Consider the following 27,241-nt stretch of genomic DNA (forward strand, 5'->3'; position numbering starts at 1 on the left):
GCCGGGCAGGCCGCGGCCATGGCGGCGGTGTCGCTGTGAGCGGGCGGGCGCGGGGCCACCATGATCATCGAGAGCGTGGACGCGCTCAAGTCCTGGCTGGCCAAGCTGCTGGAGCCCATGTGAGTGCGGTGGGGTGAGCGGGCCGGGCTGGGCGGGCAGCGCTTCCCGCGGGCCGGGCCCGGCCGAGGCTCTGCGGCCCTGCCCCCGGGCCGGGCCCGGCGCGCCCGCAGCGCGGGACAGCCCGGGACAGCCCTGGCTCCGAGACGAGACGGGACCTTTTGTCCCCCAGCGGATAGCGGGGCTGGGAAAGGGTCTGGAGCACCGGGAGAGGCTGAGGGAGCTGGGGGGGCTCAGCCTGGGGAAAAGGGAGGCTCAGGGGGGACCTTCTGGCTCTGCAACTCCCTGACAGGAGGGTGGAGCCAGGTGGGGGTCGGGCTCTGCTCCCAGGGAACAAGGGACAGGACAAGAGGAAACGGCCTCAAGCTGTGCCAGGGGAGGTTCGAGTTGGACATCAGGAAAAATTTCTTCCTGGAAAGGATTGTCAGGCATTGGAAGGGGCTCCCCAGGCAGGTGGTGGAGTCCCCATCCCTGGAGGTGTCCAGGAAACGACTGGATGTGGCTCTCAGTGCTCTGGGCTGGTTGACAAGGAGGGAATCGGTCACAGGTTGGGCTCGATAATCTGGGAACTCTTTTCCAGCCTCAGTAGTTCAGTGTGCTTTGGCTTGGTGTGTCCCCCACCCCACCTGCCACCCTGGCTGCACTGTGGGCACTCAGTCCAGCTGTGTGACCCCGGAGCAGAGCCCAGGGCTGGCAAGAGCCAATAAAACCGGGAATAATATTAAACCTGTGGAAACTCGGCCTTTGCATTCTGCTACTTACAGTGGGAGTGGGACTTGGTTGGAGTCAGCATGGATCCACGTTGTTTCATGCATTTTATGGGTTCTGATAATACATCCAGGCTGCAGCGTGGTGATGGGTTTGTGCTGGCCCTGAGCTCTGCAGGCAGTGCCTGAATAGCCCCAGGTGCTGGTGGTGCAGGTACAGGAGGGGTTTGGTGGGTCTCACCTGCAGCAGGAGTCTCCTGGGAGAAGCTGTTTGGTCAGTGCCTGGCAGCCTTAAGGTTCCCACAGAGTACAACCGAGACTGTACGAAGAATTTTAAATAGGCCTTAGGACTGTTCAGTTGTTGTCGTTAAGTATCAGGCCTTTGGAAGTTCTCCCCAATTTTTCTTTCCCGTTGTTAAGGTCATGGATCTCTCTGGGCTTTGGTCAAACTCTGCTGAAAGTCTCTAGACTGGAGCATGACTCCTGCTCTCACAGTTTCCCTGCCAGCTTCAGTCAGCCTCCAGCATCCCTTGGGCACTTGAGGTGCACTGTGGGGATGTGAGGTGGGGGCTCTCTGGGCAGAGAATCAAGGGATTGGGACAGTGGGCCCTGCCAGTCAGGGACTCTGTAGTGACAATATAGCCTGGCTCACCTGGAGTTGAGCACACACCTTGTGTACTCCTGCACTGCATAATGGGATGGGAGTGCCTGAGAGGGACTAATGTGTGGAGAAAGGAAAGGGAATGGTTGTGAAGTGATGGATCATCTCCTTTATTTGAAATGGAAGGGTTTCAGTCAGTGCATGAGGGCCTCAGCACATCACACACTGTGGATGCATCACATACAGGTTATCTCTCTCTGTGTGTAAAATCTGTCAGTTTGTGGTTTCTTTGTTGTTAATTGCTCCATTTATCCTGGCTTTCAGTGGAGGTTGGATGTTGTTGCAGGGTAACTGGGAGTAGAGCTGCCTGATTGCTGCTCATTGAGGATTTTTATTTCTCTCACCAGTTGCCCTCTGTGTGGCTTTTTGCCCTTTGCTTGTTTTCTGGATTTTTTTTTCTTACTTTAAATTATTTTGAGGTCTGTATACTTTATACTTTTCCCTTTAATTTCCATAGTTAATATTCTCAGAAAATACACGATCCCCTTTGTGAATGTTAATTTGAAAAAATAAGTCTTTAAATCATGAGTGTTTAGGTTCCTGCCCTCAGCTGATAGCTGACATCTGCATCCTCTGAGAGGCAAAACAAGGAGCTGTCACTTAATCATGTCACACTGTTGTTCATACTGGTTCATACCTGGAGTGTGTTTCTAATAGCTGAATTATGGAATCTAAAAAAATATCCCACATGAAGATTAGTGGTAGGGTGTCACTGCACAAAGTTGGTACCTTTGGCCTTTGTGAAGCCAGACAAGGGGGAGGGAGTGTGGGGAGAGAACCTGGTTGGTAACTGCTCCCCTTTGGGCGTTTTACGGGATCACTGTAAATTTTGGCATGGGAGCATCCCTGGGGAGGAAAACCCAGCACGTCAGGCTGTGCAGAACTTTTCTGTGTGCATATTGAAAATGTGATTCTGTGACATTTTCTGAACTGCTTCATAACAATGTTTTAACCTTTAAACCCAGTTAACCCTTCACAGTCCTTGTGCAGCACCTTCCCTGGTCTGTGCTCTGCCATACCCAGAGAGCCCTTGCAGGTGTGGTTGCTGGGCTCAGAGGGGGCTCAGCAGTGGGTCTGATTGTCCAAAAGAGAGATGGTTTTCCCTCAGCAAAGCTCAGGAAGAGCAGAGGAGTGGGACCATTGTCACGTGCAGCTGAGGCAACTAAAATATTGGGCTGTGGTTTCAGAAAGCCCTTTGCTGGCCCCATGGTCCCAGGGCAGCTGTGCTAGTGCTGGGTGTGAGCCCAGCACCCCAGGGGTGTTGCAGAAGCTCTGGGGGGCTCCTTGAGCAGTGACTGTGGTAGTGACTGTCCCCACGAGGTCGGTTTTCCACAGCAGCCAAGCGTGGTTCTCCCTCTCCCCAGATGTGATGCAGACCCCTCCGCTTTGGCCAACTATGTCGTGGCATTAGTCAAGAAAGACAAGCCTGAGAAGGAGCTGAAAGCTTTCTGTGCTGACCAGCTGGATGTCTTCCTGCAGAAAGGTACAGCTCTCTTTGGGGGCTTCACTTCTCTGGGGGGGAGGACAGAGGGTAATGCACCACTGTCGCCTTCAAAATCCTTCTTGGTATCCGTGAGTGCTTCTTACAGAATGTGATGGAAAAAAGATCTTGTGATTAAAAAAATAATAATCTTAAGGTGAAGTTGTGTAACTTGGACTTTTCACAGTGGGTGGGGGGAAATGCTCTGAAATGAAAGCAATTTAGTTTAAAGTGCAAGTCGTGCTGCCAGAAGCTTCTCTGACAGGTGCTTGGTCACCTTTGAAAACCTGATCCTTGTTAATCCTTCAGGCTCCTGAGGAGCTTTGCATGGCAATTTGGTTCATACTCAAGGTTCTAAACACCTGAAATTCTGATGCTCACTGGGGAAGTTATTGTGCATTTTTCATGATGTTGAACTGCTGCTGTGAATTATTTACTCTCATAAAAATTGCTCTAAAGAGGTTGCTGAGTGTAGCTGATGGAGTAGCTGTGAACTTGTTCCTTGATCACAGGGTCTGATTATACTCACTCCTTAGAACAGGAGAAGTTTCTCTTGCTGTCTTTGATATACCTGATGAATTTCATTCTCTAAATGAACAGCCTCAAGTCCCACGAATGTAATTCCAGCTCCTTCAGTGGAGCTAAGGCTTGTTAATCTGAGGTGCTGCTGCTGTGAGCAGCCCACCCAGCCCATTGTTTTCTGGGTCTTCTCTGGTAAATGTAACCGTGCCCTTAAATCCATTTATAACAATATTTTCTTGTGTTCTGTATCCTCAGAAACTTCAGGGTTTGTAGATAAACTTTTTGAAAGTTTGTACACCAAGAGTTACCTTCCTTCTGCTGAGCCCACGAAGGCAGAGGCAAAGCCTGCAGGGCAAGAGAAAGAAGAAGTCAAGGAGGAGGTAACGTTATTTGCTCTGCCTGCCTTTAATTTTCAAATGAGCTCTCACACATCTGTGAGGGCAAACATGGAAGAAAAATGCACTCTGTTGTGAATAATGATCTCTGTGACCTGTGTGTGTCTGAAGAGCAATGGAAGGTGACAATTTGGACAAGAACATTTTAAATACTTTTCCAAAGCCATCGTGTGATTGAGAGTAGTGGCACTCAGAAATCCTATTCACGTGGCCCTAGCAATACCAGATAATAATTATTTGGAAAAGTTTGAGAGGGGGAAGCAGCAAAACCAGTCCAAAACATTTCTAGTTTTGTATATTTTGTGAGGAATAGAAATTACTTAGAATATTTTCTGTGATGCATAGAACCAGTGAAATATATCAGCCTCTGTAATGGAATAATTACTTTGGAAAGCAAGATAGAGTTTGTTTGCCAACAGTTCTCTCTTTTACCATGATTTTAAGTTCCATTGACAAAATTGAAAGCAATTAAGTTTTTGAGAGATGGTGACAATTAATTGCTGAAATCTTGTCAGTCAGCCAAACCCAGGTCAACCCAAACACGGGTCCTTATTTACCAGAACATCATTCATCACATGATTTGAATTAAAGTTGCTTTTTACTTATTTGCTCTCTTTTCTGATGTTCTTTTTTATCTGAGGTTATGACACACAATTTTACTTATGGAAGTTCATAATTTGCCACTATACAAGATTTTTACTGTAAGAGCTTTCTCATCAGTTCTCAAAGAGCTACCTTCAGTTCACTTAACCAGTGCTCTGGTGGGGACAGAGGGGGACATTTGGGGGGTGGAGGGAAGTGGCAACAAGCAAAAGATATCTAGGGCAGCTTTATGGGACAGCTTTACAGGATCAGGACATTAATTAGTTATTTTGACATCAGCAAGGCCATCAGCAGATCATCAAGATCTGTCAGATAGCTCAGTGTATGGTGTGAGTCCTGCAAATGGAGGCCACAAAATAAACAACACTTAAAATTACACAGAGTCAGGGCTGCAGGGGACCCAGGTGGGATGAACCTTGTCCTGGGAGCAGGGCTGCAGGTCAGGCAAGTCCAGAGCCCTGTCAGGCCAAGTTTTGAATATTTCTACTAGTTCTCCCCAGGTAAACCTGTTATACAAGCATGTAGGAAGCCTTCCTTTTTGTTTTACTTGGAAAAAAAAAAATCTTTTACATTATTGCATGTCAACTTTTGTCACCAAAATTTACAGTAGCTTGTTAGCAGTGTGAAATGACAGCAGAAGGGCAGAGTGGGTCAGTGGTTTGCAGTGGTGGTACAACTGACAGACTTCTGAACCTGCTTTGCTGGAGGCCAGCAAGAAATGTGACCAGTTCCACCGTGTGAGCAGATTGTTGCCTTAAAGCAGTTATTCAAAATGTCAACCAGTGACTTTCCTACCTGGAGAGGTGACTCCTGAGTTGTGTTCCAAGGTTCAGGAAATACCTCGCTGATAGAATTGCTTATGCTAAATAAGGCAATAGAGTGTAGAGGGATCTTGATTTTCCTGAATCCTGTTTAGAAACAAAACATCGAAGTGGTTTTATCTGGAGGCATATCTGCATAAAAACCTGGAAGTTTTGAGACAAAAACCCCTCTAGTGCTTGATTACTTGTAGTGTTTCAGTATTGTGGGCAAGTAATACTTGAATATTGTTTTATGTAGGATGCTGTGTATAACTTGAAGTACATTTTGATGTCGCGCTCTTCATTAAAAAAAAGTGATACTTGTTCTTGTTCGGTAGTTGTGTGTTAAGCAGAATTTTCAAGAGTCAGTTGAAGAAGAGCGGGAGAGCAGGAAGAAGAAGTATTCCAGTCCCCAGAGGAGCCGTGGAGATTCCAGTGAGCAAAGGTTAGCTTTGAGCCACAATATTAAGATATTCATCTGTATTTGTTGTCAATATCTTTACTGAGTTTTACCTTGTAGGTAGTGATTTTTATGAAAAAAATTCTCTGTGATTTTTCTCCCTCATTTTCTCTGTCTTTGGTATGTTGTCTGTATGCCGATCACGTGTGTGAGAACCCTTCACAAGAAGTTGGCCTCTTCTAAGAAAGATAGTATTCTTCAAATGATGATTCCTAGGAATGTCATCAGTTCCATTGTTTCCCTTGTTATATAAATGAAGAGCACTGTTGGAGGTCTGTAGGGGCTGGGGGCAGTTGTTCACACAGTGAAGATCACTTTTAAGCCTGTCCCAGTCTGAGCATTGTAACTGTCTCACCTTGCCAATTCCTAGTCCTGCCCTTGCTGCTTTCCACAGACCAGTGATTTAGCTTTGAGCTTCTGTACTTGTCTGTAAGTTGGGAAATTCTGACTGGAATGTCTCACTGCCCAGATGGATGGGAGGGACGAGCAGTACCTTGCCTTCTTGCGAGCTTCTTTTTGAATTTGGTTCCTCCTCTCACGAACATCCTCTACATCTGTCTTTTCTAGGACCAGAGAAAAAAAGCGGGATGATGGGAAATGGAGGGACTATGACAGGTACTATGACAGGAGTGACTTGTACAGGGAGAAGTCTGGCTGGCGCCGGGGCAGGAGTAAAAGCCGGAGCAAAAGCCGAGGGTTAAGTCGGAGTCGCAGCCGCAGCAGGGGCCGGAGCAAAGACCGGGATGGCAGCAGGAGTGGTGAGTATCCAGGGTGCTGCTGCAGGAGAACATCCCATGGCAGTGCCGGGTGTGATTCCTATGTCCTCTCTGCTTTAGCAGCCAGGAGGTGCCCTTGGGTAGTTGGAGCAAATTTTGAGAGCTTTGTGTTCTTGAAATTGTTAATTAAGGTGCTGTTCTTCGGAGTAGAACAATTAAAGGGGTTGTTTTCTTCTTTGCTAACCTCTTAATTTATCCACATGTGTATACCCGTGGATATCAGTAGATTGTATTTTTGAGCTGTGTGTTCTGACAAAGCTGTTGATTTTTTTTGTTGTTTTTCTCTTTGTAAAGACTGTGCTTTTTGCAAATCAGTGTTTCCCTCTCTTTCACTTTGTTACTGTATATTTTTAGAGAAGGTTTGTTTGCAGTGGTTGCCATGTGATCATTGTTCTTTTAGGGCTAGTTCAGGCCTGTTGGAAAAGTAAGTGCCACAGATTACAGCAGATTTCAACGCACCTTGAGACCACATTAGTTAAGGGCAAAGGTATGTTTGTTGTTTGAAAGGCTTTTGCCCTTCTCTTTCTCCTTTAAAAGAGAACTGTAATCCAGAATAGAAAAAGGAGTGAACGTGCATTTTGCAAAGAAAACATTGAGATTTCTGAAGTTAGACCCCTGTTTGCATTATATTTAGTTCTTACTCCATTGGTAAGACTGAGCTCCTTCAAGAACAGCTTAACATGCAGAACACTGAATATTTCAGGAAATGTTGTGTATTAGCACTTCCTCGTGGCCCTGATGCGTAGATCAAACCATGAAGGCTTTACCCAACTGTTTGTTTTTTTAAACAGAGCACCGGGACAGAGAGAGATCAAAATACAAGAGTGAAAAAAATGATGTTGAAGGCTCATATAATCCGGTGTCCGCATCTTCCAGTAAATCCTCTGAACAGTATTCCTCTGCACAAGCTATTCCCAGCGCTGTTACTGTAGTTGCACCTGCACACCACCTTGAAAACACCACAGAGAGCTGGTCAAATTACTTCAACAATCACAGCAATCCCAGTTCATTTGGCAGAAACCCTCCTCCTAAAAGAAGATGTCAGGATTATGACGGTAACTGTTCCTTAGTTTTCCATTCCATGCCTGGTTTCGGTGTTTGTGTGACTTGTTTTTCAGGTATTCACTAAATGTGGGCAACAAGTCACACCGCAGTGGCGTGTGATGTGTAGGTTGTATGTAAGAGGTGCAGAGATGACCTGTATCATACTGAGGACATAACTAGTCTTACTGAAGCAGTTTGCTTATGCTGTGACAGTTGTTGGTTAAGAACATACAGATTTTGTTCACAGTTCTGTATGTGCAAATACCTCAGCCACTGGCAGTCCTGCTGCAGATTGCGGTGTGTGTGTTTAATATGAACTAGTACTTCTGACTGGCCTTTATGATGGATGCATGTAAGCTTGTATGCTTTTATGAAAGACTGTTCTAATTTGAATTATTTTGAAACCTTATCTGATAATGTAATGTTGTATCAGTGACTGCGTGCTTTCCTTATTAAGGCATTCCAGCAAAATCTGAAATGCTACAAATCACTGCGAACTTCGGGGTTGTTTTTTTTTTCCCCGACAAGACACGAAATGTCCTGTTTTGCAGAGCGAGGATATTGTGTCCTTGGCGATCTCTGCCAGTTTGACCACGGAAATGATCCTTTAGTCGTGGACGAAGTTTCCTTGCCAAGCATGATCCCGTTTCCGCCGCCTCCGCCGGGGCTGCCGCCGCCCCCGGGGATGCTCCTGCCGCCGCTGCCGGGGCCCGTGCGTGGCCTGAGGCTGCCGGTGCCCCCGGCCCACCCGCAGCCCCCGCCGCCCGTCGTGCTGCCCGTCCCACGTGAGTCACAGTTGCCTGTGTCTGGCACCACGTCAGGAACCAGCTGTGGTTTCTTTGCTGGCCGTTAGTGCCGGCTTGTGAACCACGATGTCCAAACTGGGTTAAATAGAGCATGGGAGTAGAGCAGGGGGGATCTTTCAGCACATCTCATAAGCCTGGTGGTGGTTGGGTTGGACACTGACACTTTATATGTTTTTGTTTTCCTCAAATGCAAAAAATACTGAGATTCAATCTCCTAAGGGTTCTAATAAAGCTCCAGTGTTGGTGCTGCATTACCTGCCATTAAAGAGTAATACATCATTGACACATGTAAGATCTGTTCTAGCTCAGCAGTGATCTAAGATGTTCAGCCTTTTATGTTATCTTGCTGCACCTTATGAATTCTGTGAAGAAGTAGCATATTAAGAACGTGGTTGCTCTGGTTCAGTGCTCTCTGTTCCAGGAACACAATACATGCTGTGATGGTTGTGTCCAATAGCAGCAGCTTTGGGGTGAAAACTAATTTGATACAGGATTAACCCTAACCTTTGCATGAAGCCTCTGGTGGGTCAACTCACTTGCAGTGAGAGATCTGACAGTGCTCAGGATGGGCTGTGTAGTGTCACTTGGGGTCCTTTTCGAAATACATTCAGTAAGAATGGCTGTGTGGTACATGAGGTAATCAAAGCACAACCAGCTAGGGAAATTCCTTGTCTGGGAATGCCTCTTGCCCTGCAGTTTCTGTTTCAGAACTGTAGTCTAAATGATGATCTGATCTCTTGCTCTGAGCAAGCCTTGGCTCTCCATGGCAGAGCTGAGGGAGGAGTTGCTGTAGTTCATGCAGCTCCTGCACTAACAAACCTCTGGGGAAGAAAAGACACTTTTTTGCTTTTCCCTTGGAGCATTGTCTTTTCTGGAAAGGGGAAAAGGTGTTGGAATCAGAGTGACTTACCTGAACAAGCTTTTCAATTCACTGTTATTGTAGTGGGATTGAACATATTTACAACCCTGACCTTGCTGGAAGCAAAGCATAAACAAATGGTATTGAATTGTTTGCACGTTCTGTCTGTGAGCTGTCAGTGTGTGATTATGTGATCTGTTCTGGGGTGTTGTTGTAGGACCACCTTTAACGCAGTCCAACCTGATAAATAACCGTGACCAGCCGGGGACGAGCGCAGTGCCCAGTCTGGCACCCGTGGGAGCAAGGCTGCCTCCTCCTCTGCCCCAGAACCTGCTCTATACAGTGTCAGAACGTAAGCAGATGTCTCTTGGTTTAAATCTGTTAGACGTAACAGTTGTAAAATTCCTGCGCTGATGTGTGATTAGAAGTTATCATCTGTCTTCCTCCAGTATGTACGAATCCGAAAAGAAGTCTGATGGGTCTCCCTGGGTCAGCCCGTCATCCGTTGCAGTGTGGAATGGCAGCAGTGCTCTGTCACAGTGTGAGGGAAGAGCGCTGTGGGAGCTTCCTTTGGGTTTCATGTGCTCACAGCAGTCAGATTGTTCTGTAAGAAAGGGATCCTTTCATCCTCAAGCTGTTCAGTAGGATATTAGTAGGCAAAAGATGGATCTGGAAACCTGTAATTGCTGTTTAACTTAGGTTTTATTCCTCTCCAGTTTATATTACTACATGTGAGAGATTTTTTTTTTCCAGTTGTGTATCACAATAGCCTGTACAGTCTTTATAAGCATCAGTACTTTCTTTCTATCCTTTTTCCAGAGTCAACTTAGTTCTAGTTTTCTGTCTTAAAGTGGATGGCTTTCACTGGACATATCTATCTTCCCTAACAGAGCTCAAAGTTTTAAAAAGTGGGTTTTACGAGGGAAAATAGCAAAATACCTGGAGAGTCCTAGATTGTTTAGTTTAAACACAGTAAAGCTTATTTCTTTAGTAATGAAAGGATTAATGGCATTTTCATATTCTATATGAGCAAAATAAGATAATTAAATGTCAGTGTTTTATAATATTCTCATCTAGGGTTTTTACAATAAATATTCTAAATTTTATTCCAAGGAAGGCTCTAGTTCAGTTCATGATCCATGTCATCTTCTTTGTGACTTCCATGCTTTTCAGAACTTCAGTCACTCAAACTTCTTGTTCGATAATCTATTCAGTTATCCCCAAGTGCTGTCAGCTGTTTAGGTGTCACCATCTGATCCTTTCAGCTCCAGAACTCCTGATGTGTGATTCTGCCTGTTGCAGGGCCTCACAGTAATTCTGTTCTCCAGAACCGCTGTGGAGATTCTCATGTCCTGTTCTTGGACTGCTGTGGTAATAACTGCTGGCTGCCCTCTTGCAGTCAAACCATGTGCCAAGTCGGGGAGGAGGAACTTGTAGTTCAGCTCCTCCAGGGTTAGTGAAAGTTCTTGGCAGAGCCTGAAACTGTAAAACATCAGTGTAGGTATTCTGGGGCATCTGTTTTAAATTGTAGGGTTGGCTTTGTTGCTGTGGAATAAGGAGCTGAGATTTAGAGGAGTTCACATCTATTAGGTCCCCTTTCACAGGCATTCATTCTGTTCCAGGATGTGCTGTGTTTCTGTGGAGGCTCTTAATAGACTTCATTCATTCTAGTTCTTGTACAGCTTTTCTTTTTCTGTGGAAAAATCCATTGTCCTCGATTTGGACCTTGGGCTGGAGGAGCAATAGCAGTCAATTCTGTCATCTTGTGTTCTCATGGTGCCCCCTTCTGATGAAAATGATCATTCCTACCTTACCTGGGATAGGCAGCTGATCTCACTCTTACATAAAGTAAGAGAATTCAGTAGGTAAGTATTGGTCCCCTTACCTCACTTCTCAGTTTCCTTTGATTGGAATTATTTAAGTATGTTCTTCCCCCAAAATCCTTTTCTGAAGTGAGCTAGACCACTGGGCAGCAAAGACTGAAAATCTCTGCATCTTAGGCCTTGCAGTATAAATGTCCAAATCAAACCTTGTGTTGCTCCCCTTGAAACACTGCCAGGCACTGTGCAGGTTGTCACACAGATACCTTGGGCCTTTCCAGTCAGTGGATCAGCAGTACTCAGTGTTGTGACCTGTGTGCTTTGAACAAACAGTACCACATTAAAAACCAAAAGAGAATGTGCCCAGATAGGCTGGGTCCAGGTGAGGGTTTGAAATGGCTGCACAAGTTGGCTGTACCTCTCTTTCCTCTTCATCTGAAACAGCTTCTGACTCTTGGACATCCGTGCATTTCCTTAAAGGAAAATTAACCCCGAGTCTTAAACTCATTTGAAAAATCCTGTCATTTCTCTCCTTTTTTTGTAGATACATATGAGCCAGATGGCTATAACCCCGAAGCTCCTAGTATTACCAGTGCTGGTAGATCTCAGTATCGGCAGTTCTTTACGAGAGCACAAATGCAGCGTCCAAATCTAATTGGCCTAACATCTGGGGAGATGGATACAAATCCTCGAGGTAGGAAGGGTTTCTGGTCATTGCTGTTGCTATTTTTGTCCAAGACCGTCAACATTTTTCCCTGTTTTCAGGCTGAAAGCACTACTTTTTCTCACTGCTCTTAGTGTTTCAGAGCAATTTTTGGGCATTTCTACCTTTTTGAAGGTGCTAATATGATCATATTAAAGTCAAAGCAGCCTTTTTTGTTAAAAATAACCACTTGCTTGGGGATGTTACAAGGGTTTTGTTGGTTGGTTGGGTATTTGTTCCTCCTTAGCCTGTGAAGGCACTTTCCACGTGCTGGGAGCTCCTAGAAAGAAAAATGGTGCCTAAAGATGGCTTTGGCAGCACAGTCTGCAGATTGCTTTTGATTAGCCAAGGGCACAGAGGTGATGATCACAGTCCTTGCCTGGGCTGTTGTGGTAGTGAAGAGGGGAACTGTCATGGCATGTTTTGGTGCTTGATGGTCTGACTCTGTCAGCCAGGTGTTCTCTCTGAATGAACATTGCAGGTAGCATTCCAATTCTCCCAGCCCATGGGAATCCCAGTCTGCACTTGAATGATTCCTAACCCCTACCTGAGTGGATGTGGGTGTGGTCTCTTAGTGACGACGTGTACAAAATATCTTTTAGGGAAGAGAACAAGTCAAGGCTCTTCAAAGAAAGTTTAGTTCTGGCAGCAAAACTTTCTTTTTCCCTCCTGTTTTTCCTGCCCTGATCCTTGAAAGCAAAAATGTTAAATTTTGATGTTTGTTGTTACACTTCAATGTTTCTTAATCAGTAGATAAGAAAGATTTTTTTTTCAGTATTTCTTTCCAGTGACTCATCCTGTAAAGAATATAGTTAAATATTATTGCAGAAATTGCTGTTGCCATTTGTGTATTAATGGCTGTCACAGAGGCAGGGTTGGGGCTTTATTGCTGCCCCTCAGGCTCTCTGAGAGCCCATCCCAGGGCTAAGCTGGGCTGAGTGGTCAGTGGTGGGGCTTCACACCACTTGTTTTATTGTCTTTGTCACAGGTGGGAAAGGTTTGCTCTCAAATCATCCTCCAAAGTGAGATCAAAGCCAGGCCTGGAAATGCCCAGTCTGTTCTCACCAGTGTAACCAGCAGAGCTCTGGCTGATATACAAGTCACAGAAATTGCTGTATAACTCAGACTTCTTTTTAGGAGTTGAATATTTGGCACAGACAGGAGACTAACAGCAAGGGCATACTCTTGCAAAGGTTATATATAACTTTCTAGCAAACTTTATGTTGGTAGAAGTTGCTTCAAACTTTAGATCCAATGTTTCAGAGAGCATGATAGCTGTATTTAATTAACAGTTTGTTGCTGAAGCCTGGCTGGAGGGTTGGCAAGGGGGATAGCAGTGGAAGGCATGGGTTCTTCATTGCTTTTACCCTGTCAGGGGTTCGTACAGGGAAAGTTGGTTGTTTATTCAGCCCCTGCCCCCGGGTCTAAACTGAAGCTTGGGAACCTGGGAACTCAGCCTTGGCTGTTTACCTGCTTTTCTGTTTTGTTGGGATTTGGTTGGGTTTGTTGTGGGTTTTTTTCCCCTCTCATTTTCCTGTAGAATTTGAGTTTTCAGTACCTGAAAGATGAAGTTATAGCTTTGTTCAAGCTAATATTAACCTTAAAGGTCAAAACCATATCCCTCCCGGCTGGACTGTGTTTGTTACCCTCAGGATGTTTACTTAGGCTAGGGATTGATCTGGGAATAACTTCAGAAACAAAACTGACCAATTTGGTAAAGTCTTCCTAATGTTTATGTTCTTAACCTCAGTCATGTTTTGCTGTGTAAGGCAAAGCTTTTCCATGTGTGCTGGAATAACACAGGCCTTTTTCCTTCCATTCAGCTGCCAATATTATCATCCAGACTGAACCTCCCATTCCCATTACAAATAACAGCAGCAATGTCACTAGAGTTGTCCTGGAACCAGACAGCAGGAAAAGATCTCCAAGTAACATGGAATGTCCACCACTGAAGAAACCCTGGCTGGGAAAGTAAGAATTAATGGGAGTGCACTTGATTGCTGTTAGTGCTGGGAACATTGCTGTTCACCACTCTCTGTAACTGGAGTGGTTGGGTCAGAAAATCTGTCCACGTAATACGGTGCCTAAACATTGGGTGGTGGGCAGAGCTCTTTTCTATTAGTGTGTAGAGGGTGTATTTTCAGGGAAAAAATGTGTGTTAACATTTTCTGCCTTACTTAGGGACACCTGTGCCCGTCTGAACCGCTCCTGTTCTCCTTTTCTCTAGGCAAGCAAATAACAACCAGAACAAATCAGGGTTTTTGAAAAAGAATCAGTATACGAATACAAAATTAGAAGTTCGAAAAATTCCACCAGAATTGAACAATATTACACAGCTCAATGAACACTTCAGCAAATTTGGAACTATTGTAAACATTCAGGTAAAAGCCAAAGTTCAGTTTTATGTCTGTGCATGGGTATTTTATTTTACCCAAAGCCTGTTGGAATAATTGCATGTTTTTCTTGAGAAATCTTAGTGGAGGCTTACTGGGAGAGGAGGTAATCAAGTTCAAAGAAACCTTTTCTTCGTCTACTGTGTGTTATTATCTTAATTCTGTAAAAGTATGTTGGCTTCTGCCTTGATGAGACCCTACTACATTTGAAAGACTGACAAGTTTAACTGTGTCTAAACCAACTCAAGTGTTTGAAGAACTTGCATATAACTTTTGAAAGAGATAATCTGACAGTTTTTCTTGTATGATAGTCTTACAGTATTTCATAGTCAGGATTTTGACAAAGATGCTACCAGGGGAGTCTTTATCTGCATCAGTTTGTTACCACTTGGCATCCTAGAACTGATTCCAGCTCAGTGTTGTCCATTGCCCTGTAAGAATGGGAAAAGTACTAAAAACCAAGTTACATGGTTAAAATAACATTTAATTTCCATTTCTTTTTCTAGAATAAACAATGGCCTCTTAAGTCCTCAGTTATAGGTCTAAATAAAAGACACATACCTGGGAAGCCTCTGTGATTTCTTGAGTGGATAATTTTATGTCTTAGCCCAAAAGATACCTTGGTGCTTTCTGCACCTCTGTAATGAAATAATGCATTTCAAATGTGCTATCTGAATCATTGCACTAGGAGGTCCAAGATACATTTTTATTCATGTGATATTAATTTTTAGAGAAAGAGTCTTACTCTAGACTCTGAGGTACTGCTGCTTTGAGGGTGTGCTGAGATTGTGCACCCTCGGGCAGTGCTCGCCTTCCAGGGGGTTGGAATAAAGAGCCTTTGGGTCAGCATCAGGGTCTCATCAGCCATACCCCAGTGGCACTGCACACTTCTCTCAATGTGATGCTGTTGGTGGAAGAGTCTTTACTGTATATAGGCTTTGCTGCAAGGACATGTAATGTTTGCCAAAATGTACTTGGTTTTAATTACATAGAGCGTCCTACCCGTGTTTTGAGCTGAATGTCCCACTCGTGGTTGCAGATTACTTATAGATGGGTTTGCTGCCAGTTGAGATGTTTCCTTCCTTGAGAAATAATGCATTTATGAACTTTTGCTTTAGGTTGCTTTCCAGAACGACCCTGAAGCTGCTCTCATTCAGTACCTGAGTAATGACGAGGCGAGGAAGGCGATTTCCAGCACGGAGGCGGTGCTGAGCAATCGGTTTATCCGGGTGCTGTGGCACAGGGAGAGTGAGCAGCAGCCCACGTTGCAGCAGCAGCAGCAGCAGCCAAACCCCCCCCAGGCCCTCCATCACCAGCTGCACCTCCAGCAGCAGGCCCTGGCCACGCAGCCCGCCGTGACCGTGCACAGCAGCAACCTGTCCAAGGTACGTGCTGTTGGGGAGATCAGCAGCGTTCCAGAGGGACTGCAGGAAAGCAAAATATCTAATCTTCACATTTCAATATCTGGATACACAGGTGATGAACAAACCCCTGGCATCTGGTGCCTATGTCCTTAACAAAGTCCCGGTGAAACGGCGCCTCGGAGCAGCGGGTGGGAGCCAGCCCGAGCTCAGCCAGCCTGGGGCTGGGGTGGAAGAGTCTCAGGTATGTTTGAAAACCAGCCATGGTCATGCTCTCAGTTTGACCTGTCAGCTGGGAAGGACTTGTGAATCGTTCCCACTTGGTTCTATTCATTTTCACTAACGTTCCGTGCAGCCACAGTCAGTCACTTCTCCCTCATTTCATCAGCTGTTTACGTGAAATAGGGACAATGATTTTAGCAACAAAGTATCAGTATTTTAAATAGCATAAAATATTTTTGGCAGTGCTTCATAGTAAGCAAATCTGACAGCCTGTATGTGAGATCAGCTTTTTGTTGGCAAATCTATTGGCTTTCAGTGATTTTTGAGCTTATGCTGTGCTTTAACAGCAGTGCTAAAGCTTAGAGACTCCTTGTGCCCAGAATTCAAGCTGATACAGTTTAATTCATACTGATACCAAAGTGCAGCATGTGTTCTGGACTGTAGAAAGAAAGGAAGCATAGAGTTGCTTTTGCTGCTTCATTTGATCAGAAGGTGTGATGTTAAGTTGTGACTGTGAAGCTAAAACTAAGGCAGATGGAACTCATCACCTTCAGTGGTGTCCTAGTAGGAATCAGGATGCAGAGTGAGTCTGGCATGGAGAAGGACAGTATCTTTTGCAGAAATCCTTTTAACTAGACTGATGTCTTTATCTATGTGTTTTAATTGCCTTGATCTTTCTGCCGCATTATACAAATCTGGACATTTGTGTTGGTATATGTCCCTCTGAAGTATCCTGTTGGTATATCAGAGTCACTTCAAGCTATTCCATATTTTAGTGTGTGTGTTTTTACCATTTCAGATATATCCTACTTCTACAAGCCACTCAAAAATGGTTTACAGTTCTCCAAATTTAAAGACATCCCTGAAGTCTGGTGCAGGGTCTAAACCTCACGATGTGCAAGAAGCCCTTAAAAAAAAACAGGTACTTGACTCTTGATGGCTGACTGACAGTGTTGTAAGCAAAGTGCTTTAAATGCAAGGTCTGATGGGCACCTGAAACCTCAATGCTGCTGTACAGCTTTCTGCGGGGGTATGGGCTTTGTCATCGTTATGGGACTGTCTTGCAAACACACATTGGGGCTAATCATGGGTGAAGTGTCCTTTTGGGGTGTCTTACTTGACATGCTTGACTGTGTGGAGTGTTCTGGAGGCATTTCTCTGATTTCCATCTCTGCAGGTATGAGACAGTTGAATGACAGCATAGGGTATGTTTCTTAAAAGGTATCTGAAGGAGGCAAAAAGTAAAGTACTTTACAGCAGGAAATTACCATTTTTTTATTGGATCAGCTATACTCTGTACTTGTGCGTTTTGCAGGCAGTAGTTTTTGTTGTGGGCTTCACTTCCATAGCTTGAAGAGAACAATATGATTTGTATGAGTATGTAGAATGCTAGACTGCTTTTTACTGATAGAAAGCATTTTCTCCTCATATAGGAGGCAATGAAACTCCAACAAGACATGAGGAAAAAGAAGCAGGAGATGTTAGAAAAACAAATAGAATGCCAGAAGGTAAGTCTGGAATGTCTCTAGTAAATACATTCTGATTTTGTAGATACCTATCTGTTCAGGGCTGTTTTTCCTGGAATTTAATGTTCCTGCACTTTCATTATTGCATAGATGCTGATATCCAAGCTGGAGAAAAACAAGGCCATGAAACCAGAAGAGAGAGCAGAAATCATGAAGACCTTAAAAGAACTAACAGGAAAAATATCTCAGTTAAAGGATGAATTAAAAACTTCATCTGCAACCTCCACACCATCCAAATTGAAGTCCAAGACAGAGGTATTTCTTGTGCAACACACTTGCCTGCTTGTCTTTTGTAACTGTTTCTAATAATATGTCTTAAAAATGCAGCAACATTAGATCAAAACACTTGGAAGCAGTATTTTAATGTGAGTGATAACTATGGATGAGCAAGCCGTGGTTTAAGGAACTCCATGACCTAGTTTTGCTTGTAGCTCATTCACACTTGTTCCAGTTCTAAAGCAGAGGATTCTGGTTCCTTCAAAAAATGGTGGGGACAACACATGCACACAATCAGAACAGATGGAATTTAGAGGAAAGCGTGGCTGTCGTGCCCTGATCTGTCTGTACCATTCACATCAACATGTTGCTGAAGTAGAATAAAACATTTACAAGCATGCATTACACTTCTTGTCCTTCCCTCCTGTTTTCTCTTCCTGCCCCTTTTCCTCCCAGGCACAGAAGGAACTGTTGGATGCAGAGCTGGATTTCCACAAGAGGCTGTCCTCTGGAGAGGACACGACTGAGCTGCGGAAGAAGCTCAATCAGTTACAGGTGGAGGTGAGCTGGTGTGCGCTGGTGCTGTGAATGGATTGCTGAGGTATCAGTGCCTCGGGTCCCCTCACGGTGGGGTGGCTGTGCTCTCTCCCCAGGCTGCCCGGTTAGGAATCTTGCCTGTTGGTCGAGGAAAGACGGTGCCAGCCCAAGGAAGAGGCCGGGGCCGGGGCCGTGGGGGCAGAGGAAGGGGCATGTTGAACCACATGGTGGTGGATCACCGGCCCAAAGCACTCACTGTTGGAGGCTTCGTTGAAGAGGAAAAAGATGAATTGTTACAGCACTTCTCTGTAAGTGTGAGCTGTAAATTAATACATATGTTTCCTTTCCTCCTGCAGAATTAAGCTCTGCTTAATAGGATAGCAATAAAAATGAGCTTTTGCCCAAAAATACAAGTGCTGCAATATTGCTGAGTGATGCAGCTGAGAGTCTGCTGGCTCTCGCTCCTCTGTCCAAGAAATCAGATTTCAGTACACTTGAGTACTGCAAGTGTAGCCCATGATGATCGTGGGTTTGGAGGAGAATATTACTGCTGGTCCTAATGAACTTTTCCCTCACAGAAATTTGGAGATATTGAAGACCTTCAAGAAGAGGATTCCCCGTTAAGTGTTGTTCTGACTTTTAAGTCTCGCTCAGAAGCTGAGAATGTAAGTAGAATCATGGATATATTTTTTTTTTACGTACCTAAGATAAGAATTTTGAACCACTGATGTTCTGCCTTTGTATTTTAAAATTCTGGAGGCTTTGTTCCCCCAGTTTGAGCTCGCTAGTGTATGGTGCTGCTGCAGGTAGTGCCACAGAAAGGGAGGTACCACCTGAACAGTGACACAGGGCTTTGGCTGGTAAAGGCTCTGTGTCCCCATCCCCTCAGAGCTCTGCTCATCCCCTTGACATTGCAAGGGCGGGAGCAGCGTTTGGCAGATTTGGATGTGAGGGAAGTTGCTCTCAGAAGACTGATTGTGGTTTACATATTTGAGATCTTCAAATGTGCCTCTGCACCTCGTGCACTGGGTCTGGCTTGTTGGTGATACTAAAAGTTCTTTACTCGATCCTCTCGCTGAAAATCTTTTCCTTTAAACACAACTCAGGCTGCTAACCAGGGATCCCGGTTCAAGGACCGGCGGCTCCAGATCTCATGGCACAAACCCAAGGTACCTTCTGTGTCCACAGAAATTGAGGAAGAGGAGTCCAAGGAAGAGGTATGAAAATCTGTTAATATAGCTCAGAGCTCTTAGGATACAGTGTTCTGTGTGCTGAAGACATTGTGTAAAAGATGTTTTTGTAAACCGGGAACTGAACTGGGTTTGAATAGTCAGGTACATTTCCCACGTTTTAAAATGGGGAAAAGGGAAAGAAAAACGAAAAAAAGGCAGACACTTTGTGGATGGGATGTTGATTTGTCAGTGATGATGATGGCTCAGGTTCTGTGTGCAGGCTGCAAAGCTCTGACTCTGGTTAGTGCTCCACTGTAGGAAACACTGTGTCTGTTCTTCCCTGTAATTCTGAACACGTTAAGCTTTTAAAGTTTTTTCTGTTGAGGCACTTAACAGGAACCTTCTTTGGGAGGGGCATGGGTGGTGGTTTATTCCAGCTTCCTCTGAAGTTTTGCTCTCTTTCCCTTTCCTGATTGGAGGCTGCCATTCTTCCCCTAAAACTGTTAGGGTGTAGTTGTGCATGTCTGTGAGACAAACAGTAACAAACACCACATTAAGGTACAAGTACAGCTGAGGCTGTGGCGTGATGTGTCCCAGGGCACGGTGTGGAACTTGTGTTTAAAAGTCCATTTTTTTCTTCCTCCAGGAGACTGAAACCTCAGATTTATTTTTGCACGAAGATGATGACGATGATGATGAAGATGAGGATGAATCCCGTTCTTGGAGAAGATGAAACTTGATGTTGGAAATGTATAATTTTAGGAATATAGTTCAAGCTGCATCTTTTAAACGTTTATTTAAGGAAGTTGATGAGCCAAAAAAAGCTTTACTTTCTTTTCAAACCACAAGATTTACCATGAGCAGAGTTTGGTATGAGAACATGTGGGACATAGAGCTGTGAGACTGAGCTATCCAAAGGCCCAGGAACTTCTTACAGGATTATCAAACTCACCAAGATGGTGATTTTTTTTTTTCTATTTAAGAAGGATAGAAAGAGAGAGGGGGGGAAAATTAGTATTTTCTTGTCCTCTTTTGTGTCACCTGTATTACCTTGTTTTGGGTTTTTTATAATGTGATTGGTTTGTTAGTTTATAATTAAAAAGATATTACAGGTTTTATTTAGCAATATTATGGGGTTAGGGTAAAGACAAACTTTCATTAAATATTATGAAAGAAAAACTGGCCTCATTTGCTCGTTGAAAAAGGGTAGCATTTTGTTTCCTACCGAGTCTCTTATAGTAGGAATTATTTGTAGCTAGGTTCATAAATCATTTATTTCAGTATGTTTGACAGCCACACAGTCTCTATGTTGTGCTGCTTTTCGTGGGAGGAGGTAAAAGAAACAATTTAACAGGGTATTGCTATAACATTGTCCAGTTCACTCTGTTTCTTCAAATTCTGCTTCACAGAAAACATCAGCAGGGACACACTGGAGTGGATTTTCACTCCCTCTCGATTTCCTTCTGTAGTTCCAGTGTAAGGCTCAGTGTAAGTCAGACTGTTTGTTTACTACACTTCAGTATTCGTGAGCAGGAATGGAAGGAGTTCCAGACTCCCTCAAAAGCAGCTGACCTGGCCCCAGCCAGGAGCAGCTCCCTTCCTCTCCCTGTTCCAGGCTGTCTGTTCCAGGCAGAGCCCTGCAGTGTTCAGCCCACAGGACCAGGCTGTCCTGCCGGGCCCCAAACCAGGGATGAGCGTCCCGAGGGTGTTCAGAGCTGGGTCTTCAAGGGGATTCCCTCGTGGCCAAGGGCAGTTCTTTCAGACATGTTGAGCTGAACTCCATTACCTTCTCAATTGCCTTATTGCTGTACCATCTGACCCCCCAGGAATGGGGTGTGTGCTGGTGGGATGCAGGTAACCAGGTCAGGGACCTGAGCCAGGTGCTGTGCCTGGTACTGGGGTCATGACCGGGTCACCTGGCAGCACCTTCCTCACCTGTCCACTGGTCCTGGCCACTCCTCAGTGCAGTTCATGTACATTTCTACACAAAATAAACACCATGTCAGTGCACAGTTCTCTTCTCTCTTGGGTGATCACCATTGTACTCCCCAGGGACTCCTGATGGAAGGACAATATCCACCACACCCATTACCTGCCTGTGGCTCTGAGTGTGGCCACGGGCAAGTGCTGAGCACCCTCTGGGGTCACAGCCCTGCTGACTCTGTATCCTTGAGTGGTGGGGTATCAACCCATATAATGTCCTGTTTCCTGTCAGTTGAAGGGAACATTTCCAGTATTCTGTCCCGTTCCAAACATCACCTTTTCCTAGAATTGGGACTGAGTCTAAATTCCAGGCATGAAGAAACAAGGTGAAGCCCATCCCCCATATACTTAAAAGAATGTCTTGCTCTTCTCCCTTCATCTCTAAGGATTTTAATGTCTGTGGCACAGTGTGTATCTTGAAAAATCCATTGCAGCAAACATGTCCAAGTCCTGACAACTTAAAAAATGAGAGAGGGATCAAAAGGATTTATATATTTTTTTGTACAGAGCTTTTTCTTAAACTGTATAATTTTGTAAATATTTTGCTTTTTTTTGTGTACTAAAACTACCGGCGTATAGATTTCAATAAGAATTGTTGTATTTTTGTATTTGGAAAATGAAAATTACAGTGGATTAATTAAGCTGTAAGCAAATTGCAGTAGCCTTCAACACACGTGGAATGGATTCCTTTTCATATGGTTTTAGCTCTAAAGTGACAGTGGGTGGCCTCTGTTTTTCCAGGGGAAGTGCTGGGGAAGAGGAGAGGAGTGAGGGCCGGAGCTTTATTTAATGGCTTTGAGAGCTTCATACAGTTAATTTTGCCTTCACAGTACCCCTGGCAGGCTGGCCCAAGTCCCTGGTGCCATCCCAAAGCTGGCTGGTGCCTGTGGGGCAGGCAGTGTCCCCGAGCCTGGCTGTGCCCAGGGGGCAGCAGGGCTGCGACCAGCTCAGGGGGCTGGAGCAGGAGCAGGGGGGCTGTGTGAAACTGGCCTGTCTTCTGCCAAAATGTGTGGACCCCCCTGTGTTTTAGGGCATGCTGAGCTCTCCTGGAGTGGTTTGGTTTGGATTCCATAGGCAGCAGGGCAGTACAGCTGAGTTTATTTCATGGTGATGCTTTATTGGGGAATTCACGTGTACCTTGAGCAAAACACAACCCTCAGGGTCCCTGTGTGCCCCAGGCAGGTGTGATTCCCTGTGCCAGCCTGACAGACAGGGGGACAGACAGTGAGGATGGGCAAAGCAAGTCACTGTGGGAGGAATCCCCTCCCTTTCCTTGCTGACAAAATAAACAAAACCATCTCCAGAGCTGACAAGGTAAATCTGCAACCTGGCACCTGCTTGTGAAAGCACCACTTTAACAAAATCATGTGAAAAGGAACAAAGCTCCTCTTGGTGTATAGTAACCTTGTACTATAGTTTTTACAGATTGTGAACTTGTGTAATAGGATAATAGGAGATATTGATGAATTTCTAACTGTTTATACATTGAAATTCATATATGTAATGTTTGTTTTATTGATTACAAGCTGAATTTCTAAGATGCATGTTGACTTTTTTGCAATAAAGATATACTGTGGAATGGTTCAAGATTTAGCAAAGACAAAATTCTAACTGAAATAAATTGGAAGCAGAACCATTCAAAAAAATTACAACTCTCACAAAAAGAGTGTTATCACTTCTTTTGGGGGAAGCGGATGTGTGAAGGGGGATTTATGTGTGTGGAATTTGTGTGCAGGATTGGTTTATGTCGGAGCTGGGAGATAAATCTCTCCAGTGTCTCAGTGCTCTGGAACAGAAGGAGTTAAGACAGGTAAATGGATGTGGGAGGAGGCAGGGTGAAGGTTGTTTGGCATTTGGGGCTCAAAGTTTAACTGAAAATGAAGGAAGGTTGTAGAGCCCAGGGTGGCTTCTTGGTCTCTCCCAGGTTTGCAGCGTTCTTGGCTGTTGGGTACAGGCCCTGAGAGGATACACCTGCCTGTTCTGAGTCCTTCACAGGTTGGGGTGAAAGTTAATTTATTCCACTATTACCTTTGTTCTTGGTCTTTGCTCCTTTCACCAGTTCCTGTTATTCCCTCCTCTTCCCTGTGTTGTCTTCATGAATGTGAGTGTTTGTGATCCAAGTTTTTCCAAATCTTTCCCTCCTGCAGCCCCTCCCTGTGTCTGGCTCCAGGGGATGATTTAAAACCCAACCTGGCTCTTCTGTGCTGCTGAAGAGCCTCTCCATGTCAAACCTGTGGCTTTGGGACATTTTCTTAGTGCCAGGAGTTGAACTTAAGAATTTTCTACAGCTGCCACCAACCATCCTCCTTCTGCAGGAGGCAGCCACGTCCCTCCAGAGACAGATCCTGACACGGAGCAGGAAAGGTTTGGCATCCAGTTCAAAGCACTTGCTACATCCTACCTGATCAAAATTAATTTTAATGGAAAAAGGAAATATAAAGAACATGGAAGGGGAGTAGCGTGTGTGTGTGTGGCTTTGGATGTATTTTGCCTCCTAGCCATCCCAACTATCATCTGAGAATTCCCCAAGCCCAGCAGAGTGGGAGAGCTCTTCCCACAGCCATGGGCTGGAATCCTGCCAGGAGCCTGTTGGAAGGAAGCAAATGTAAAGGTAAGTTGCTGGTGTACTTGTCAGGCCAAGAATGTCTTTATTGTCTCCAGTCGAGGCTGTATGGAATACAGCATTAACTGTCTGGAGAGGCTTCCTGAAGGTGGGAATCTAATTTTAACTCATCTCTGGAAATGGGGGACCCAGTTCTGTCCTGTGGAGCAAGTTGTGTAACATGTCTGGGTCCTTACTGACAAGATCACTGACACAAGGGGGGTTGAAAAGGGAAAAGTAAGTTTGATGTTTCTCTGGAGGTTTTTATGTGCTGCCACTGCTTTATTCCATGACAGATTTACAACTGTGATGATCAAAACCTAAATGGATAAACTAGAGCTGTTTCTCTCTCCTTCCCCAGGATCATTCCACAGACAGTTTCCAATGGCTGCTTGGTAATTCTCAGGTAGATTGATCCATGTGGGATCCTGGGCGTGTGGAGCTGGGCAGGGTGGGGGTAAGGCCTTGTGTGGGGTGCCCCAGATGCCTCCTTCTTCATCTGGAGCTTCCTCCTTCTTCCCACAATAGAAAACCAAGTTTTTTTTCACGACTTTTCCATGGCATCTGGCCATTTCACTTTTTTTCAGAAACGGCTTTTGGATTTGAGCTTCAAAAAAAACCACTTTATCTGGTCAATAAGCTCCAGCCCAAACAGAGCTGTCACTGCTCAGTGCCTCCAGCTGGGGTGGAGGGGAGTGCCCAGGGCCAGAGGGGAACAGCAGGAACAGCGGCAGGTACCCTGTCAGTGCAGCAGAGACCCCCCCCAGCACCTCAGGGACCCTCTGCCAGCTGTGGGTGATCAGGAACAGGCACCCCAGCTGAGCTCACATCTCCCTGCAGAGCCAGCTCAGTTGGGTGCTGTCACAGCTCTCACTGCTGGGAGCTGCGCTGTGGCACTGCTGGGATTGCCTGCGCTCCCAAGGGGAAAACCCTGGAGCACCAGGGGGTGGGGAGGAGCCCAGGGCCGGCATAGGGGGCACCAGCATTGCCCCCAGCTCAGGGCTGGGACTGCTCTGGTGTCGATCATCCTATTTTTAGGAGCCGAACCCCTTTTGTGCTCCGTCTCGCTGAGCCCTGGTGGTGTCGCATGGCGCCGCTGGAGCAGCTCCGCGCTCCGTGACGTGGGAGTTAATTATAGCCCGGCTGCGCATCCTGCGCCGGTAACCTTAAAGCACTTCTGCCAGTGATTTATTTAAACACTGATAAATTATACATTTCTGGCACTTTAGTAATTCATGTGAAAATTATTTTGAGTCAACTCAACATAACATACCTCTGTGTGCTCTCTGGTGGAGAGAGCTCTGTCAGACAACACTTCTATCCACTCTTCCTTTTTGCTTTTTCGCGTGACTTTGGGTTACTTGTGGGTCTCAAAATAGTGAGGGGGACTCCTGTAACCAGCTCACTCTCGGCTGTTGGGAGTGTCGAGGGAGTTAACTCTGACTTTAAAAAGTCTGAGCTCTCTCTGGCTTTGGGAGCAGGTGGCACCTTCCCTCAACGTCTGCACTCCCTGGACTATCCCTGGCCAAACCCACCTGTCAGTGTCCCTGGATGTGGGAGCAGGGTGTGAGGATGAAGGGATACTCTTCTGGCACCACCAGGCAGTGCAGGGCTGGGGCTGCTTTCACTCCCACACTCTGGGTTCCTTCGGCTGGGCTGGGGACAAACACCTCTCACTGATTTAGACAGGGGGTGAGACTTTGGGATAGTCCATGTCAGCGTTGTTCTTCTGTCTGCCCGAAGATTGCCCTGACAAAGATGCAGCTGTTTGACTTGTTGATTAGCAAAAACATTAGCAGACCTACTGTTTCAGGGCATGAATAATTAATGTTTGTTCCTCATTAATTTCTTGTGGCACATAGTCCTTGCATTTAGATGTATTTCTAGAATTAGGAGCAAATGTAACAAGGAAGAGATGCCTGGCAGTTGAGTGCTCTGTTCCTCCCCTGGAAAGCATTATCCCATTGCTCCCATCCTCTCCAGCAGGAAGGGGCCAGGTTTGTTCTGAACAAGCACCGATGTGTCCTTTGCTACAATTTTAATTTCAGGGAATGATACAAGAAACAAGTTGTATAATTCATGCACATTACAAGTGAGTACAAGGGGCCCTGTCCCAAGGGAGAATGTGGCCTCCTGCATTCCCGGGACCTCAAATCAAAACCTTGTTTCTTGAAAAATTAAAAAAAAAGATTAAAAAGCTTTCCACCTGCTGCTGCTGGACTGTTTGACCCACCCTCATTACCCAGCATGGCAATGCTGCAGGGCAGCTTCAGGTGCTAAAGCCAAAGGCTTTTGGTTTGGGTCTGGGATTTACACCCCCAAACACCTGCTCAGCCCCTGGAGCCCCCTGTGGCCAGGGACGTCCAAGGCTTTGCTTGACTAGAGCCCCTCCGAGCTCTGCTTGGATTCTAATTACAGAAGAGGAGAGTGAGCACTTCTTGTTTAATCTGAAGCAATGCACAGAACCCAGGTGCTTCCCCTTCTCTCTCCTCAGAAGGAAATTCAGCAGCTGGCCCAATACTCAGTCCCTCTGGAGCTCTCTTGCATGGGGTGGCCCTCACTGCTGGACCCGCAGAGGAAGCCCATCTGGACGAGATGCCACTGGCAGCTTCGCTCTCAGAAACAGTTTCCATCCCATCCCCACCTGTAGTAAAAACTTCCCAAAGTGACAGGTGTCCTGCCCTGGCCCCTCCAAGTTCTTTTTCAAAGCTCCATTTCAGGCCCTGCTCACAGCACCACACGAGGCACATCCTGCTGCTCTCTGTAACCCCGTTGCTCCAAACCCTGTGTAGGAACGGGCTCTGCAAAGCTGAGTGCTGTGGGGGACACTGTGGCCTCGGGAAGTTGCTCACTGCCAGACTCCTTCCCTTGAAATCCTGACTCGGCCCCACCACGGGGCAGCTCCTGTAACTTAGCAACTTTTTCCTTTGTTAAGGTGCATTCTTCAATCTCCTTAATGAATAAGAGAATCAGGCCAGGTAATTGATGCTTGGCTGTTTAGCTGATGAATAATTGACTGTCTGGGTAACCCTAGATATTTCCTCAATCAGATTGTGCTGTGCAACAGCCATATCATCCAGGGTGCAGCACAGCCCACGCTTTTGGGGCGCTGGAAATGTGCTGTGCAAACCCAGGGTCTGCAGGAACCTTCCAGAGTCAGCGCTCATCCTCTTCTTCCACACAGATCAGGCACATGAGCTCGAGCAGTGGGCCCATGGGAACCTCATTAGGTTCAGCAAAGCCAAGTGATGATCTTTAAAGATCCCTTCCAACCCAAACTACTCCCCCTGATTGTATGATTTTGATAACTGGATGCATCTCAGCAACAGAACTTATTTTGTCACACTAATCTTGACTCAGGTCTGGAAACACAATTTCTTTTCCAGATTCACGGTGAAGACAAACACGGGGGCTCCACAATGAGACCTGGCATGGCCTTGGGTGGGCTGGGGAGGGGAGAGAAGGTTCAGAGCAGG

The 27,241-nt window shown here is 45.6% G+C and overlaps 1 protein-coding gene across 4 annotated transcripts; it reads left to right on the forward strand.

The window, feature by feature from the left end:
- On the forward strand, window positions 1–27,241 carry RBM27 (RNA binding motif protein 27). 4 transcript variants are annotated; one of them, XR_003573312.1, is made up of 23 exons: window positions 1–119; window positions 2,850–2,968; window positions 3,743–3,867; window positions 5,624–5,730; window positions 6,313–6,503; window positions 6,922–7,008; window positions 7,313–7,576; window positions 8,117–8,350; window positions 9,448–9,582; window positions 11,595–11,744; window positions 13,577–13,724; window positions 13,981–14,134; window positions 15,265–15,531; window positions 15,623–15,751; window positions 16,529–16,651; window positions 17,163–17,237; window positions 17,346–17,510; window positions 17,928–18,032; window positions 18,125–18,316; window positions 18,587–18,673; window positions 19,115–19,225; window positions 19,827–20,824; window positions 27,230–27,241. XR_003573312.1 is itself a non-coding variant. In XM_027902260.1 (22 exons), the coding sequence occupies exons 1-22, from the start codon at window positions 61–63 to the stop codon at window positions 19,911–19,913; spliced, it is 3,114 nt and encodes a 1,037-aa protein (XP_027758061.1). In that variant the 5' UTR covers window positions 1–60; the 3' UTR covers window positions 19,914–22,818. The 4 variants fall into 4 exon arrangements, 1 of the variants encoding a protein (XP_027758061.1); XR_003573314.1 differs by lacking the exon at window positions 11,595–11,744; XR_003573313.1 differs by lacking the exon at window positions 6,922–7,008.

Source organism: Empidonax traillii, unplaced genomic scaffold, assembly GCF_003031625.1.
Source record: "Empidonax traillii isolate 1590-97213 ecotype Southwest subspecies unplaced genomic scaffold, ASM303162v1 scaffold22:size5013007, whole genome shotgun sequence".
NCBI lineage: Eukaryota > Metazoa > Chordata > Aves > Passeriformes > Tyrannidae > Empidonax > Empidonax traillii.

Bases quoted from the DNA above. Each gene is read 5' to 3' on its own strand.
- RBM27 (XM_027902260.1), top strand. From the start codon at position 61: ATGATCATCGAGAGCGTGGACGCGCTCAAGTCCTGGCTGGCCAAGCTG. The intron at 8,351-9,447 runs GTGAGTCACAGT...GTGTTGTTGTAG, and splicing joins CGTCGTGCTGCCCGTCCCAC to GACCACCTTTAACGCAGTCC. The intron at 15,532-15,622 runs GTACGTGCTGTT...CTGGATACACAG, and splicing joins ACAGCAGCAACCTGTCCAAG to GTGATGAACAAACCCCTGGC.